Source organism: Vulpes lagopus, chromosome 4 (assembly GCF_018345385.1).
Source record: "Vulpes lagopus strain Blue_001 chromosome 4, ASM1834538v1, whole genome shotgun sequence".
NCBI lineage: Eukaryota > Metazoa > Chordata > Mammalia > Carnivora > Canidae > Vulpes > Vulpes lagopus.
In genome coordinates, this window is record NC_054827.1 from 11,971,690 (window position 1) to 11,987,428 (window position 15,739).

General features: G+C 37.2%; 1 protein-coding gene across 3 annotated transcripts in view; it reads left to right on the forward strand.

Annotated features, from left to right (window-relative positions):
* The window catches only part of TENM3 (teneurin transmembrane protein 3), a 609,811-nt gene that overhangs the window by 540,936 nt on the left and 53,136 nt on the right, over positions 1-15,739 (forward strand). For all 3 annotated transcript variants that reach the window (XM_041753664.1, XM_041753665.1, XM_041753666.1), the window contains 5 exons: positions 3,157-3,373; positions 4,396-4,515; positions 5,075-5,336; positions 10,745-11,012; positions 12,366-12,509. In XM_041753664.1, the coding sequence (XP_041609598.1) occupies positions 3,157-3,373; positions 4,396-4,515; positions 5,075-5,336; positions 10,745-11,012; positions 12,366-12,509 (1,011 nt within the window). The remainder of the gene's footprint in view (positions 1-3,156; positions 3,374-4,395; positions 4,516-5,074; positions 5,337-10,744; positions 11,013-12,365; positions 12,510-15,739) is intronic.

The window sequence follows — 15,739 nt, forward strand, 5'->3', positions numbered from 1 at the left end:
ACTAACAAAGATGAATGACTAAATTTGAGCATTCCTGTTTGGCAACTTGTACCATATATTGCCTAAAGGAAGATACCGGAGTAGTGTGGGGGAGGAGAGGACGCCGGGCATTTAACCTTTAATTTACAAGACTAATGGAGATAAAATACAATAATTGGAAGTACTTTCTCTAGTGTGGGTAGTTTCTATTTAGGTTGAAGAATGAATGTAAGGGAAAACCCTGCAGGAATATAAAATATTTGTGTTAAATGATTCTCCCAAGCATATACACACCCATTCAAAAGCCACGGAGTGAGAACTCTTAAGTATATCATAAAACACATAATTAAGGATTCCTTATAGTCTCAATACATAATCATGAATTGTTATTGAAAGGATTTTATTTTTTAATTGGTTTCCTTTGGTATTGGGGCAATAGTTCAATAGTCTACTACTTTAAAAAGCTGAATCTTTAATAACTGCTTCTATTTCTTTGAAAGAGGTAGAAAAAATAGACAATATATTGTATTATTATATCTTCGTGAAAAGTAAGCTTATAGCATAGTTTTATCTTCCTTCCAGAAATATGGAGAAATATTTAGACATTTTTGATCTTCATGGCCTTTTGGCTAAGAAAGTAGTATTTCGATAAATTTATATAAAGTTTCAAAGCTCAGTTTCATTTGATTTGCTTAAAACATGATTTAAAATTTTTACCAAAGGGATAAAACCACACTTTCAAATAATTAACACATTTTTTAAAAAAAATAACAGACACCTACATAAAAATGTAATTATCATAAGGAAACAATATGTGGGAAGATCTGCCTATCAGAAATTCTGACTCATCATGGTAACAAAAAAATTAAAATATTAATGTAAAAGGGGTCCAACACCATAAATTTAATTCAAGTATTCATGTTTTAAGCTTGCTTTTCACAGCAAGGGGAAAAGTGTAGGGATTTTTAGTTACAGTCTCTAGATAAATTAAGTCTCTTTCAGTTTTAAATGACAGAAAATCTAACCCAAACAGGCGTAAGGAAGAAGATGATAGCTTGGCTTCCGCAACTGAAAAGCTGGGGAGCTCAGATGTGGCTTGTTGCAAAAACCCTGAAGATGCCAAGATGACCTGTTGTTTTTCTCTCCAGTTCTGGGCTCTGCCCCTTGAATGGCTGTCTTGGGAGACAGGTTCTCCTGTAGCAAGCAGCTGGATTGAGGTAGAAACCCCAAGCTCACAGCCTTACAGCTCCAAGCCTCAGGGGAAGAGGGAGGAGGAATCTCTGCAGACAGTACCTGCAATTCACTCCAGTTAGACAAGTTAGGTCGAATGGACATTCCTGAACCAAACATTCAGGGGGAAATGCACACAGACTTAGAGGTGGGGACGGATGGATACAGAAATGGAAATGTAGAGCTGTTGCCCAAAGAAGAAGTGAATGTTAGGAGAAATCATAGGTGTTCACTGCATTCTCCTTCAGGTGGGCGAAATGATTTAAGGACATTCATCCAGGACCCCTCACCTTTTGTTTGTGACCTTACCTGTGTTGTTGACCTACTTTTAGACTGGATAGCATAACTCAATTTAGTCTGTTTCCTTTTGTCTCAGTTTGCTGTCAGATAATGAAGGGGCAAACTTATATTCTATTAATAAGAGTGGCCTAAAGCCAAAACAAATGGCTAGTGCAGTTTTCTCTTAAATAAAAGTTATTTTAAAAAAAAAAACAAAAACCCTTGTGTAAATAAAATATGTAGGCCAACTAGATATTTTCAACTGAGTTCTCAGAATAGGGTCACACTGATACTTGGGTTTGAAGATTTTAAAACCATTTGTCCGATCTCCCAAAAATGATTTGAAGTCCTCAGAAACTAATGTTTTTATTAATCTATACTGAGAAATGTCATTTGCCTGCCATTCAAAATTTATGTGTCAGCTGCCCAGGGAAAGAATGATCTTCAGGAATATTGTCACCAAATCATCATAACCTGACACTCTTGTCCACTAATGAGTTGGTTTATATGTTTCAAACAATATACGTAGGCCATTGAATGTGGTTTCCTTTTTTTTATAAGATTATATTTATTTATTCACGAGAGACACAGCAAGAGAGAGAGAGGCAGAGACACAGGCAGAGGGAGAAGCAGGCTCCATGCAGGGAGCCTGATGCAGGACTTGATCCTGGGACTCCAGGATCACGTCCTGGGCCGAAGGCAGGCACTAAACCACTGAGCCACCCAGGGATTCCCCCAAATGTGGTTTTCTTTTGATGTTCTGGAGGAGGCACCAACAAACTCTTTCTCTCCGGTACACTTTTAAGGTCACCAGCACTTTCGGTTAAGTTTTTTGTGATAGGCTTCTTATCATTTCCAATATTATGGCTCACTTACATTTGCCACATTTTATTTATTTTAATTTTTTAGATTTTATTTATTTGAGAAAGAGAGAATACAAGCAGGGAGGAGAAGCAGACTCTACCCCTGCTGAGTGGGGAGCCCAATGCAAAGCTTGACCCTCCGACCATGACCTGACCTAAAGGCAATCACCCAGCCCAGCCACCCAGGCACCTCCATTTGCCATTTTAAAGTTACATCTCCATTTTAGCAGAGGCATGCAAGGGGCTCAGGATTCTATGTAAAATTTGAGAGATGCCTTAATTTTATTTGGAACACACTTTAACGTCCTCGGGAAAGCTATTTCCTTGAAAGGCGATTGGCTGATCTCAACCATTATACGTTGATTTGTATTTGCTTCACTTCACAGACTTTCATTTTCTGACCCTTTCCCAAATTTTAGACCTTCACCCTACGTAGGTCCCAATCCATTGACCAGTAATGCTCATTATGTTAACTCCTATGCGTTTTCTCTAAAATAGAGGCTTCAGTAATTATTCTTAAAACTAATCTGTAGTCCTTCCTACGCTAATAGATTGTTTTAATCAGTCATTTTTTATTTCTTACTCAGAATCAGCCATCTCCAATCCAAACATTTACTCTGCGTGAAAGCGGCTGCAAGTATTGTATTAATATTTGATGTTTCCAAAAAGTGTGCCTCGTAGAAATTATTCTCAGATGGGGGGCGGGGGGGGGGCGACGATTCCTTGGATCTGAAAGAAAACGAACCAACAAACAAAACCGATTAACAAGAGGAACTCTCTTACTGGCTTCCACTTCTCTCTGCAGATGGGCTCGTTGACTGTATGGATCCTGATTGCTGTTTACAGAGTTCCTGCCAAAACCAACCCTACTGCCGCGGATTGCCTGATCCTCAGGATGTCATCAGCCAAAGCTTACAGTCCCCCTCGCAGCAAGCTGCCAAATCCTTCTATGATCGAATCAGTTTTCTTATAGGATCTGATAGCACCCATGTCATACCTGGAGAAAGTCCTTTCAATAAAAGGTTAATGCATTTTTTTTTCCTTACATAGATAGATTTGTAGTGATATTATCAATAGTTAAATACACTTTGTATGAACTGCTGATGACTGTGAATTTGAGGAAAGTGCTTTTTCTTCTAATGCAGTTTTTCCTCTTTTGGCAAATACCTCACCAAACTTCACATTTCAAGTATTTTTGACACAGTTCACATACTTTGTCAATTTCAGTACCTGAGCCATAACAGGACATCCCATTAAGGAGTCAATAAATCTTCATTTAACTAGTTGATTTTGTTAGCACAGTTGGAAATGTTTCAAAAGACGCAGTGAAAAGACCCCAAAAGGCAAAACAGAAGTGAGCTTTTTTTTTTTTAGCTGAGCTCGCTAAATAATATAAATTATGAATTAATGTAATGGAACTGCTAACGGCATGGCAGTAAGATTGCATAAGCTGTTTGACTGGTGCTTTACAGAGCAGTAATGACCTGAAAATAAACCAGTAAGTGAAAGCAGGTGTCTTGTGTCTCACTGAGTAAAAGAAGATGATTTACACTAGAACTCCTGGCTCTGCAGTAATTTAACAGCATTAATGCAGTTAAACCCAGCAGTTGATTAAAAGTTGTTGCACAAATGTGCCTTATTGCCCCTTTAAATCTTGTTCTTCTTGGTCCCTGCAGATTTATGGATTGCCTTGGAATTAATTGGAAGGTATACTTTTCTTCATGTAAGCACCAGATATATGACTTATGAAAAAAGCACAATTTATAATTTTAAAAAATTCATCTCTAAGTTATTGGTCTTGATAACTCTCCAAAAACCAGATTGCAACACATTAAAACCCCGGGTAAACACCAGGCATTTAGAGAATGTGAATTACATTTAATTAAAAGGGACATTGTCTCAGGACTATTTCAGGTCTGTTTTTTGTGAATAGCAAGTGTGTGTGACAGTGTTATTTTATCTTTACGTTGAATTATCTCTAAATCATGATAATGTTGGCCTGAGAAGACAAATGTTCATTTTAATTCTTCTACTTTTCCCACAGCCTTGCATCCGTCATCAGAGGCCAAGTACTAACTGCTGATGGAACTCCACTTATTGGAGTAAATGTCTCGTTTTTCCATTACCCAGAATATGGATATACTATTACCCGCCAGGATGGAATGTGAGTCATTCCCACTGCACTCTCTCCGTTTGAAATATTTTCAGTATAAGAGCTAGGCATTCTTATATCACCCATTATGTTTTATTATCCCTTTTAATATAGAACTGCAACAACTTTTAGACTCCAGAAATCTGTGACAGCTCATGTGGCAGAGACATAAAGTCACATGCCCATGTAGTTCTTTGAAAGTTGATTTCATTTGCCAAGACATGATAACATGGTTGTGGTTTTGTAGGAGAATTTTCTTTGTTTTAGAAGATTCATCAACATGTTTAGAAGTTACATTCTGTAACATCTGTCACTTAAGCTCAGATTATTCTGGAAAAAAATGAGTAGATGGGTAGATAGATAAAGCAAATTTGGGAAAATGTTAATAAATTGGTAAATCTAAGTAAAAGGTGTGTGGGTGTTTGTTGAATAATTATTTTAATAGGTTTGAAATTATATACAAGTTGGGAGAAAAGTTGGTTTTCTTCATAAAGCATGTTTGAGGAGCTGAGCATTGTTGGAAGCTGTATGGGATCCAGATAACTAGCTAAGTAATCTTGTTTTTTCTTAGGTTTGATTTGGTGGCAAATGGCGGTGCTTCTCTTACTTTGGTATTTGAACGCTCCCCATTCCTCACTCAGTATCATACCGTGTGGATTCCATGGAATGTCTTCTATGTGATGGATACCCTAGTCATGAAGAAGGAAGAGAATGACATTCCCAGCTGTGATCTGAGTGGATTTGTGAGGCCAAATCCCATCATCGTGTCTTCACCTTTATCCACCTTTTTCAGATCTTCTCCTGAAGACAGCCCCATTATTCCCGAAACACAGGTAGAGTGTTCTAGCAGGCAGCACTTTTAAGGAAACATCTTCAGTTTATGTGGTTTCCAAAGAACCTTCAAGAAAGATTGCAAAATTCCAGCGCTATCCTTAGTAATTCTATAGACTGAAACATAGAATGTGGAGGGTACATATGCGTGTGTGCGTGTAAGAATAGGTCATACTGTCGTGGGATATCTAATTATTCCTTAAAGATCTACTCAAAATACTTTACTTTTTTTGTTCAAGCTACACTATATCTGTATATATTTATTAGTCATAGCCAAATAGAAAAACATCTTAAACTCAACAGGTAACAATGCTTTTGTTCATTCACTCAATCACTGGAAAAAGGTTTTGATACTGCTTGACATGGTAAACAAGCACTATTATACATGGTCATTACTCTCAGTGACTTACTGTTTAATTATAAGCAAAAGTGTGTTTCAAAAAAGATAATTTTTAGCAACAAATGTTCATTAATTTTCTCAAGATATTTATTTTATCAGGAGAAGTTGGTATTGTGTCCTAAGTTCTAATAATTTATAGTAAAGCCTATTCTCCTCCACGAAAAGAAAACTATAAGGAATAGCCATAGCAATAGCTATTCCTTTTATCTACTGAAAGATCTAGAGATCATTTTGCTTCCTCTTTGTTTCCAATTATTACTTTGAGGCCTTAAAGATAGGACGTTAGGTGCAATAATAATGGACTTTATTCATAAATAAGTAAACATATGTAGTCTTTATTTTTTTTTAAGTTTTATTTATTTATTTGAGAGACAGAGAGACAAGGGAGAGGGGCAAAGGGAGAAGAAGAGAGACTCAAGGTTCTCAAGGTGACTCCCAGCTGAGCGTGGAGTGAGCTGTGGGGCTCCATCCCACAACCTCAAGATCATGACATGAGCCAAAATCAAGAGTTGGTCACTTAACAAACCGAGCCACCTAGGTACCCCCAAAATATGTGGTCTTTAAAATAAAGCAGCACAGGGATGCCTGGGTGGTTCAGTCGGTTACTTGTCTGCCTTTGGCTCAAGTCATGATCCCAGAATCCTGGGATCAAGCCTCTGCATCAGGTTCCATGCTCAGTGGGGAGTCTGCTTCTCTTTCTCCCTCTGCCATAGCACCCCACGTCATTCATGCTCACTTTCTCTCAAAAAAGTAAAATCTTTTTTAAAAAAATAAAATAAAATACAGCAGCACGTAGCAGCTTGTCATATTTGTTCTTCTCTGCACCAGGCACTGTGAGAATGGAATGAAGCAGTAAGCCAATCAGATGTAGTGCCTGTTCTCAAGGAGCTTACCAGCTAATGGGGAGAGAGACAACAAATGTATAAATATATGTCAGGTTGTGAATAAGACTTATTTTTTAAATCTAAAACAGAGTTAATGGATGGAGGTATGATGATATAAAGTGTGGTCCAGGAAGATCTTTTTGACAAGTTGATATTTCAGTTGAAATTTTAAGAAAGTGAAAGAATAAACCCAAAAATAAAAGAGTATTCCAGTTAGCACAAGAAGCAAGTGCAGAAGCTCCAAGGGAAGAGAATGTTTGGCTTGTTCACAAAATGGCAAAGAGGCCAGCAGGTGTGTCATGAGTAAAGGGGTGACACACAAATCGTTGAAGACCGTGGGAAGGATAAGGACTTCCTACTTTTAGTAATTGGAAGCTGCTGGCAATTTTTAAGTAAAACAATAACAGTTACTGATTTCCTTCTTTTTTAAAAAGATTTTATGTATTCATCTGATGTGGGGGAGCAGGGTTAGAGGAGGGGGAAAGAATCTCAAGCAGACTCCTCGCTGAACAAGGCAGGGCTCCATCCCACAACCTGAGATCATGACCTGAGCCTAAACCAAGAGATGAACACTTAAGCAACTGAACCACCCAGGTGCCCCTACTCGTTTCCTTCTTAAAAGGATCACTACAGTTGCTACACTAAGAATGTTCTATATTAGGCATATGTTGCAACAAAGGAGACCAGGTAGGAGAGAGTCTCAGTAGTAGGAGAGATGCTGGTGGCTTGGACAAAGGTAGTTGAGGTGGAAGTGGTAAGAAGTGGAGTCCAGGGGAGAAGATGGAAGTAAAATGTAAACTTGGGGTCATCAGTGATAAAGATAAACATCAAGCATAGGATGAGATCCCCTAGGGAGGGAGTACAGCTAGAGGGCAGAGGAGATAAGCTGAGAAGGTCTAGGATAACAGATAAGAACTCTCACAGGCAAATGTAATGCAGAAGAGACATGTCAACGATTTACTGCATAACAGCCAAGCCAGCTTTGAGCTTTGAGCTGAAGCTTTTGGAAATTCATTGTAATCTTATGCAACATAGTACTTCCTTCCCAGGGGCCATCTTGCAGTAACTCTGAATTTCTTAGCCAGTCCTTAAATAGATTTAACCTTGAAGCAGTGTCTGTCTGTCTGTCTGTCTATAGGTGGCAAATATTTAGCAAACTGAGTCATTGAAATGGATTTCAAGTTGTCAACAATTGTAGGAATACATGAAGGGTTTTTTTTTCCCCCGTCCATCAAACAGTCTGCAAACATTTAGTAGAAATTTACTGAGAGCCTATTATGTATGAGATACTCTACTAGATAAAAAGAATAATAAGACATGGATTCCCACCATTCTAAATGTGATCAAGATTTAAAGGAAGAAGTCTGAGAGGTCTGAGAGTTCGAAAGAGAGGTCTATTCCTAAGGAAGCCAAAAAAGCATCACTGAGGTTGGCCTTCAAAGTGGGGAAAGGATATTCCAGACTGAAGAAAATGTGTGAGCCACTACATGGTGGTAAAAACATATGATGTCATATTAAAACTGGTGAACTACTTAAACGTAGGGCATATAAGAGAAAAGGTTAGGGCCAAATTATGAATGGCCCCAAATACCATACAATGGAGACTTTGAATTCTTTAGGCAATATGGAATCAGGGGGCCAATGGCATCTTTTCAGATTTCTCTAAAGCTAACTCAAGTGGCAAAATGTGTAATTGGTAGAAGAAGACAGATAAATTGGTGAACTGACTAATGTATTTCCATACATATCCAGCACTGAGATGGAGAGGGTGCAACACTCACAGTGGCAGTGGAAGTGGAGAGGAAACAGATTAGACCAAGATTTGGAAGGTAGAATTGACAGGATGTACTTTTTTTTTAACTGAATATGTAACCTTATTTATTATAAAATATTTATCAACTTATAAAACAAAACAAAAACAACAAAATCAAAGAAAGCCTTTTTTTATGTCATTATATTTTTTAATTGTAGTTTCTAACTGAATATTCAATGGGCTAAAGAACGGGGCTTATAGATCACGCAGCTGGCAAAAAATAAGCTTAATGGTTTATTTTTCCACTCTGGCTGGATTTACTTTCCCCACTAATGCAAAATAACATGGTCAAGTTAAATTACATAGGAGAAACACATGTTTTAATGAACAAAATTACAGATATTTGTTCCATGGAAGTAGGTTAATGATGACAAAGACAATAATCTGTTATTAAAATTGGGAATAACATGTAATATTTTGAATTAGAGAAGCAGCCCCTACCAGATCACAGGGAGTATATAATTTAATTAATGAAAGACTGTATTACATATAGAAAACCTATCAGATTTGTGAGAAATCATTTTGAAAACAAATTAAGAGGAAACAAATTATATGCCTTAGGGTTCCATCACTTACATTTTCAGGGCCATTCAAGAGTCACGGAATCCATTTTTCAAGCGAACCCACTGATATTTCACCCCAATGATGGAAGAACAATGAGTTGTATTTAGATTATTCACCCTGAGGCCTACAGCCACACAAAAGTGCTGTCAATCTTAAATGTAATGTTCTCCCCGAGTCTAACAGAGCTCTAGAAAGTTTCTATATGTCCATAAACTGTTTTGCTTGAGACAGTGTATGGCTGAAATCAATGGGCATGTTTGATAAGAAACCCCACTCCCTGTGGTAAATAGGTGCTGTGAGAGCAGAACAATGTCTTCTTACTCCACTGTACTGCATTGCATCACTCTTGATGCCAACATTGGCTCACAGGCCAGAATGGAGGTTTCCTCAACCCATTCTTGTGTCCTACTTACTTAAACTGACCATTACAACCTTACTATCATGGGTTCTACTTAAGTCATTATAATTTGGAGATGACAGATGGGCATCAATCCTAACTGTTCTATGCCAGAGGAGCTGGATCCTACTGACCACTGGATCGCTATGCTATGATTTTTCTGACACAATAAGTAATCCTTTATGTCTGAAGAATGAATCTCAATAGGGCAACATGAGGAAATCTTTGAGAATGTTATTGAATTCTTAGAAGACAAAACAGTGACTTCCTGATGCAGATTCTTGAGTAGAGATAGCCTTGCACTTTGCAGTATATGTATTGTAATAAACCTATCAAGAGCTACCATTGTTAACCCAACTAGTAGGAGCTTGGCTATTAGCATCTGCACTGTCTAGAAAGATCTTATACACCACATAAAATATATTTTTCAAAATAAGTAATGTTTTGGCATAATATATTTGGTGTACATCAGTATAAATTTGTTGGTATTCATTGACCTGGTCACATTGATGGATAAATGTGGGGCTAAGAATATGATTTTTAAAAATCTATAAAGGAGATTGTTCTTAGGCAGGCCATTATTTTAACTTTTTACAGTCCAGCTTCAATTCAAAAAGTGTGCATTGAGTGTCTTGCATGTGTGTTCAATAACACACTAGTTCTCCCAGGGAGGATTTATGCAGCTCTGAAATATTACTGCATCTACCATCATATCAAAAATTAGTGGTGAGTCCTAGCTCAGTGTTTAACTAATTATGACAAATATGCTGTTGTTCTGTTGCCTTTCAACATGGATACAGAATTCACTACGATTTAATCCAAATGAATTGGTCTTTTTTGTTAATCACTCCCATCTTTCTCGGCTGTGACCAGTCAGCTGCCGAGGCCATAGGCAAGGGCTTAATCCCTAAATGAGCCAGCTGGTGTAGGCCAGATCTTTGGCCTGGACCACATCCCTGCTCTGAGCTAACCATCTTAGAAATGTCTGCTCTTATTCTCCAGGGCGACAGGGGTGAAAGATGGGTTAGCAAGAATCGGCTGTGACTATGAGCCAACAAGTCAGTGCATGTCAGCCTGATGGAGCAGTCACTGTGTCTCCTGTATGAGGAGTAGCACCTGAGGTGTGATTAACTCAGAATGAATGACAAGAAGCTTTTAGGAGGAAAAAAATTGGGCTGGCAGCAGAGTTATTTTTAATTATTGAATAAAGTAACCACTCAGATGTGTATTTGGGATTAGTGACTCTTTGGTGTCTTATTTTAGTTGCAATATTCAGTTCTTTTAAATCTGTTTTACCTAATAGCTAGTTATCCGTGATCACAGTTTGAAGTTTCTGCTTTATTCAAACCTAGGTACTCCATGAAGAAACTACAATTCCGGGAACAGATTTGAAACTTTCCTACCTGAGCTCCAGAGCTGCAGGATATAAGTCAGTTCTTAAGATCACCATGACCCAGTCCGTCATACCATTTAATTTAATGAAGGTTCACCTCATGGTGGCTGTGGTAGGAAGACTGTTTCAGAAGTGGTTTCCTGCCTCGCCAAACCTGGCCTATACTTTTATATGGGATAAAACAGACGCATATAACCAGAAGGTCTATGGTCTATCGGAAGCTGTTGGTAAGTTCTATACTGGTCTATTCTGCATCCAGAAAAAATTGTCTTGAAGTCAGAACTAACATGAAATTGATTGTCACCATGTAAATCTGTGGACAAACAGAGAGGAAAGCAGTAAGGTTGGCCTTGGGGAGTTATAAGCTGGTTGATTGAGACCTACCATGGGACAAGGGAATATATTCCATATGATGAGAAGCAAATATCCCTTCTTTTCTGGCTGAAATTATATGTTCCAAAATGTTCTGAATGAGATTCCAGGTTGTCCTATCCCTTCCTTCATGTTCTTTTTCCTTACTATTCTCCTTCCTTCTTGCATTTTTTTTTTGTTCTTTCTAACTTTAATCTCCTTAGTTTTCCTTATCCTTTTTTTTTATGTTTTCTGTATCTAACAATTAGGGTAGTTTCAACTCAATGATTTTTAAAAGGATCCAGACAATATTTATGTCCAAAAATTATTTCAGCTCTTTTGAGCAGGAGTCAACTCAGCGGACTGACATTCTTAAAACATCAGTTAAGCCCGTTGTTTCACTGAGTGATGGCACAGTGAGATCGAAGATTGGCATGTTGAGATACATACGCTAGAGCTTCACGATCAGGCCAAGAACAGCAAAAACTAATGGATGCTTTTGGTTCCATTAGGTTTTACCTGAGAATATCATAGACATTTTATTCTGAAATTAATATAAACTTGGGCTTGAATTCATTCAGATCAGTCAATAGCTAGATAATCTAGCAATAGCTAGATAATTGCCACTTCTCCCTTTACTTTGTTCTAAATCTTAAAACCCATGTTTCATTGTGACTGGGACGCTTTTCATTTGTGATTTGTTCATAGTCATTTACTGCTCATGTTTTCGTTCAGTCCTGATAATAACATGTGAACATAATGTTGTAATCAGACTGTCTTCTTTGCTGAATTGAACCTTACTTATCGTAAATATTTTCCACAATTTAATACTCTTGGAAACTAAACAGCTCTAATTATTCAGATAGCAAATATTATTTTTGTTACCATCTGATCACCACCTGAGGCTGATTTATCTGATCTAATTACTTAACCAGGTGCCCAATCTGGTCTTCATTTTGTGCTGTGAACCCCTTGTGAAAAAGTGGTGTGAGGGGAAAAAATACTAGTTTCCCATGAAATCAACAGAAAAATAATATTGAAGATTGTTTCATTGAAAAACACCTTTTATGTGGTCAAATCTTCTCATAGAAAAGTAAACTACACATAAACGAGTGGAAATATAGTCTTAGAATACAATTGTGGAAAAAAGCAGTTTTATCAAAATAATAGAATAAATTGCATTTCTGCCTGTGGTTGAGAAATTGAACTGTAATTTCTCTTGATTCCAGTGTCAGTTGGATATGAATATGAGTCGTGTCTGGACTTGACTCTGTGGGAAAAGAGGACTGCCATTTTGCAAGGCTATGAATTAGATGCTTCCAACATGGGTGGTTGGACATTAGATAAACATCATGTGTTGGATGTTCAGAATGGTAAGATCTTGTTCACACTTAATATCACTTACCTTCAAATTGATTCAGTTGTGGCAACATTTTATCCTAAGCATGCTGTAGGATTAGAATTAGTAGAAAAAAAATAAAGCTATATCTTTTAAAGACTATAGAAGTCTGAAGTGAGAACTACCTAGTATTCTTCTTGTGGCCTTTGAATCATTCATAAATCCATCACCAAAATACTTCTCCCATTTAAATTATTTTGGTGATACATTATAAAGTACTCTATGTGATAGTCTTCACCACAGATTCATCTAGGAGTATCTAATTCTCTAGTAAGTCCATGATTTGATCCAGAGTGCTTTAGGAAGATTTATCAAAAGTAGAGGGAGGGGAACTTTTTTGAAAGTAAAGAAAAAAAAAAAATCCATGTAACTTTACCAAAATATTTCTAGCAGATTTTAATCTTTAAGTGACTATTCTAAGCATGTAGATTTTTTTCAGTTCTTCTTAGATTGTGAGAAAAAAATTGTTCTTCTGCACAAATTGAATTACATATACTCTCACCTAATTTTTTAAATATTAGGAAAAAATAAATGAATAATCTGAGAAAAAAAAGCAAGAACTTAGAGTAATTACTTATAGTAAACCTTATACTATAAATGAATATGCTCTGAAAGTGCATATTTTGGATCTCACAAATAGACATAAATTATTTTATAAAATTTGACATGCTTAAATCTCATAAGGAATATTATTTATTTTAAACAAACTGTTCTCCTCACTGTGTGTCTAACATTGTGCCCAGGTGCTGGCTACATCTTAGATCATCTATAGGTACTTTTCTAGAAAAGCAAAACCTTAAGGTGACTTACTACTTTAGCCACCTGTCCTAAACCATATCATGCTAGTAACTCTCTACACTTCCTTTCCAAATAGCCAGAGAAGGATATTTCACAGTCTTGGCAAATCATCTAGCTTTGACTTTGCAAAGGTTTTTGGAAGGTTCAAAATTTTGAATGGATCATGTCATACAGCTAAATGTTTATGAGTAATGGTCACTTTTTCAGATTAATGTCACTTTCATATTTGTTCCTTTCTATTTGAAAAAAATGTTGGAACTGGAAAGGGTGCATTTTAAACTTTCATTTTTTAAATATATTTTATTCATTTATTCATGAGAGACACAGAGAGAGAGAGAGGCAGAGACACAGGCAGAGAGAGAAGCAGGCTCCATCCAGGGAGCCTGATGTGGGACTCAATCCCAAGTCTCCAGGGTCACGGCCTGGGCCGAAGGAAGGCACTAAACTGCTGGGCCACCCGGGCATCCCCATATTAAACTTTCAAATGTACTAAATCTAAGTAGTGTCTAACCCAGTACTTGAGAATGCCAGTGCCTTCCCTCTAAAAGAAAATAGTACTGAACAAATCAGTAGTAAGAGGAAAAACAAAACAGAAAAACCCTCCATACCTTTCCCGCTTTACAGCAGTGTGGAGCTCTGTCCCTGTTCCAACTGTATCCTGGACATAAGATTGCCATTCACTTAGCACCCCAGAAGGCTGGGAGCAGAGCCGATAGCTAGTGCCATGTGCAGCACGCGCTTTGGAGAAATGAGGCATCCAACCATGAAGGATGCTCCGTATGTTATCCCTAATCGTCCGAGGTGTCTGAAGCAGTGGTATTTCGGTCTGTCATGCTAGTAACACAAGGCTTAGTTGTAGTCTTTCAAAATGCAAGCCACGTGCCAAATGTGCTCATGGCTGCTCTTGATTAAGTTATGTGAAATTGGAGTGCCTGGGTGGCTCAGTGGGTTAAGAGTCTGCCTTTGGCTCAGGTCATGATCCCAGGGTCCTGGGATCAGTCTCTGCTGAGTGGGGAGCCTGCTTCTCCCTCTCCTCCTTGCTACTCATGCTTTCTCTCACTGTCTCTCTCTGTCATATACATAAAATCTTTTAAAAAGTTATGTGAAATTATATTTCACACAATTTGACATATTGCTAGATTCCTTCAGAAGTTCTTTATAACAAATCGAAGGGTCTTCTCCAGGAGCATATTATTATCATGAGCATATAGGTTAAAGTTCATAACTGATTAGCCCCAGCATTTCACCAAAAGGTTATGAACCAGTAGGGGGTCTACAAGCAAAAAACTTCAAGAAAGCCCATACCATAAAGCCCATATCATAACAATGTTGAATTATACCATTATGATCCCCATCACTGAGTACAGTATTCAGGTGGATTTGAAAAACTTGTAGGTATTCTATATATATATATATATAATAAAAATACACACACATGCTTTCTCTACCAGAATAATATATAGTTCACTTTCATTAAAAGATCAGTAAAAACTGGGCTACCCAAAATTCTGTCCTCCAAAAAAAAATGCTATAAATTATAAAATATATAGTGTTTTAAAAAGCGAGGTAACCTAATTCACAGGGAAAACTGATTGTGATTTCAAATTGTATCTGAAAACAATTTGACAAGTAGTGGCTTCTCAAAGTGACATGTGTCTAATTGAATAAGCAAAGTGATTTGTAATCATGACAAGGTAGATGAGCTATGAAATGTATTAAAAAAGAAGAGAAGGCCAAAATGAAGACAGTGACAGGTGTTTGCAGGCCTGGAATGTGGAAGTAAATATTCTAATCTTCATCTTTCTCTTCTGTCATAATAGAGGAGAATCATGAAGGACCAGTCGTTTAAAGTAATGACTGAATAAATCAGTTTCAGCAGAGCACTAGGCTGGCTTGTAGGATTCTTCCGGTGAAACTTACAGACCTGGCTCTTATAGGAAAATATAGTTCCCTAATTGTCAAATAATGTAACCACAGAAAGAAGAATCTGTTTGATATCATTAATGTATTCTTTGAATATTCAAGGCAAAGGGCTTTTCACATGTTGTGAGAATCCAGGCTTATTTGGGTTATTTTTCCTTAAATTTCAATAAACCTATTTTATCTTTCCTGATATCTTCTTGTAAATTTTCTGTGATTATTACATCACTCAAAAAGCATTTAAAAAGTAATCATAGAATCCACCTAAAAATGTGCTGTGCTATAAGAGGAACATAATTATTCTGATCTCTTCTTCACTTTAAAATTATCCCAAAGTGGGAGGAAAAAACACTTTCCTGGGTTTCCTGTTTGTACTTTCATGCACTGATTCTTTTAACAGTATATCTGTGAAAAAGTATAACGATTGGCTTAAAGAACTGCTTTGAAGTAGAAAACATTCAATAAGTATATAATATGTACAACTCC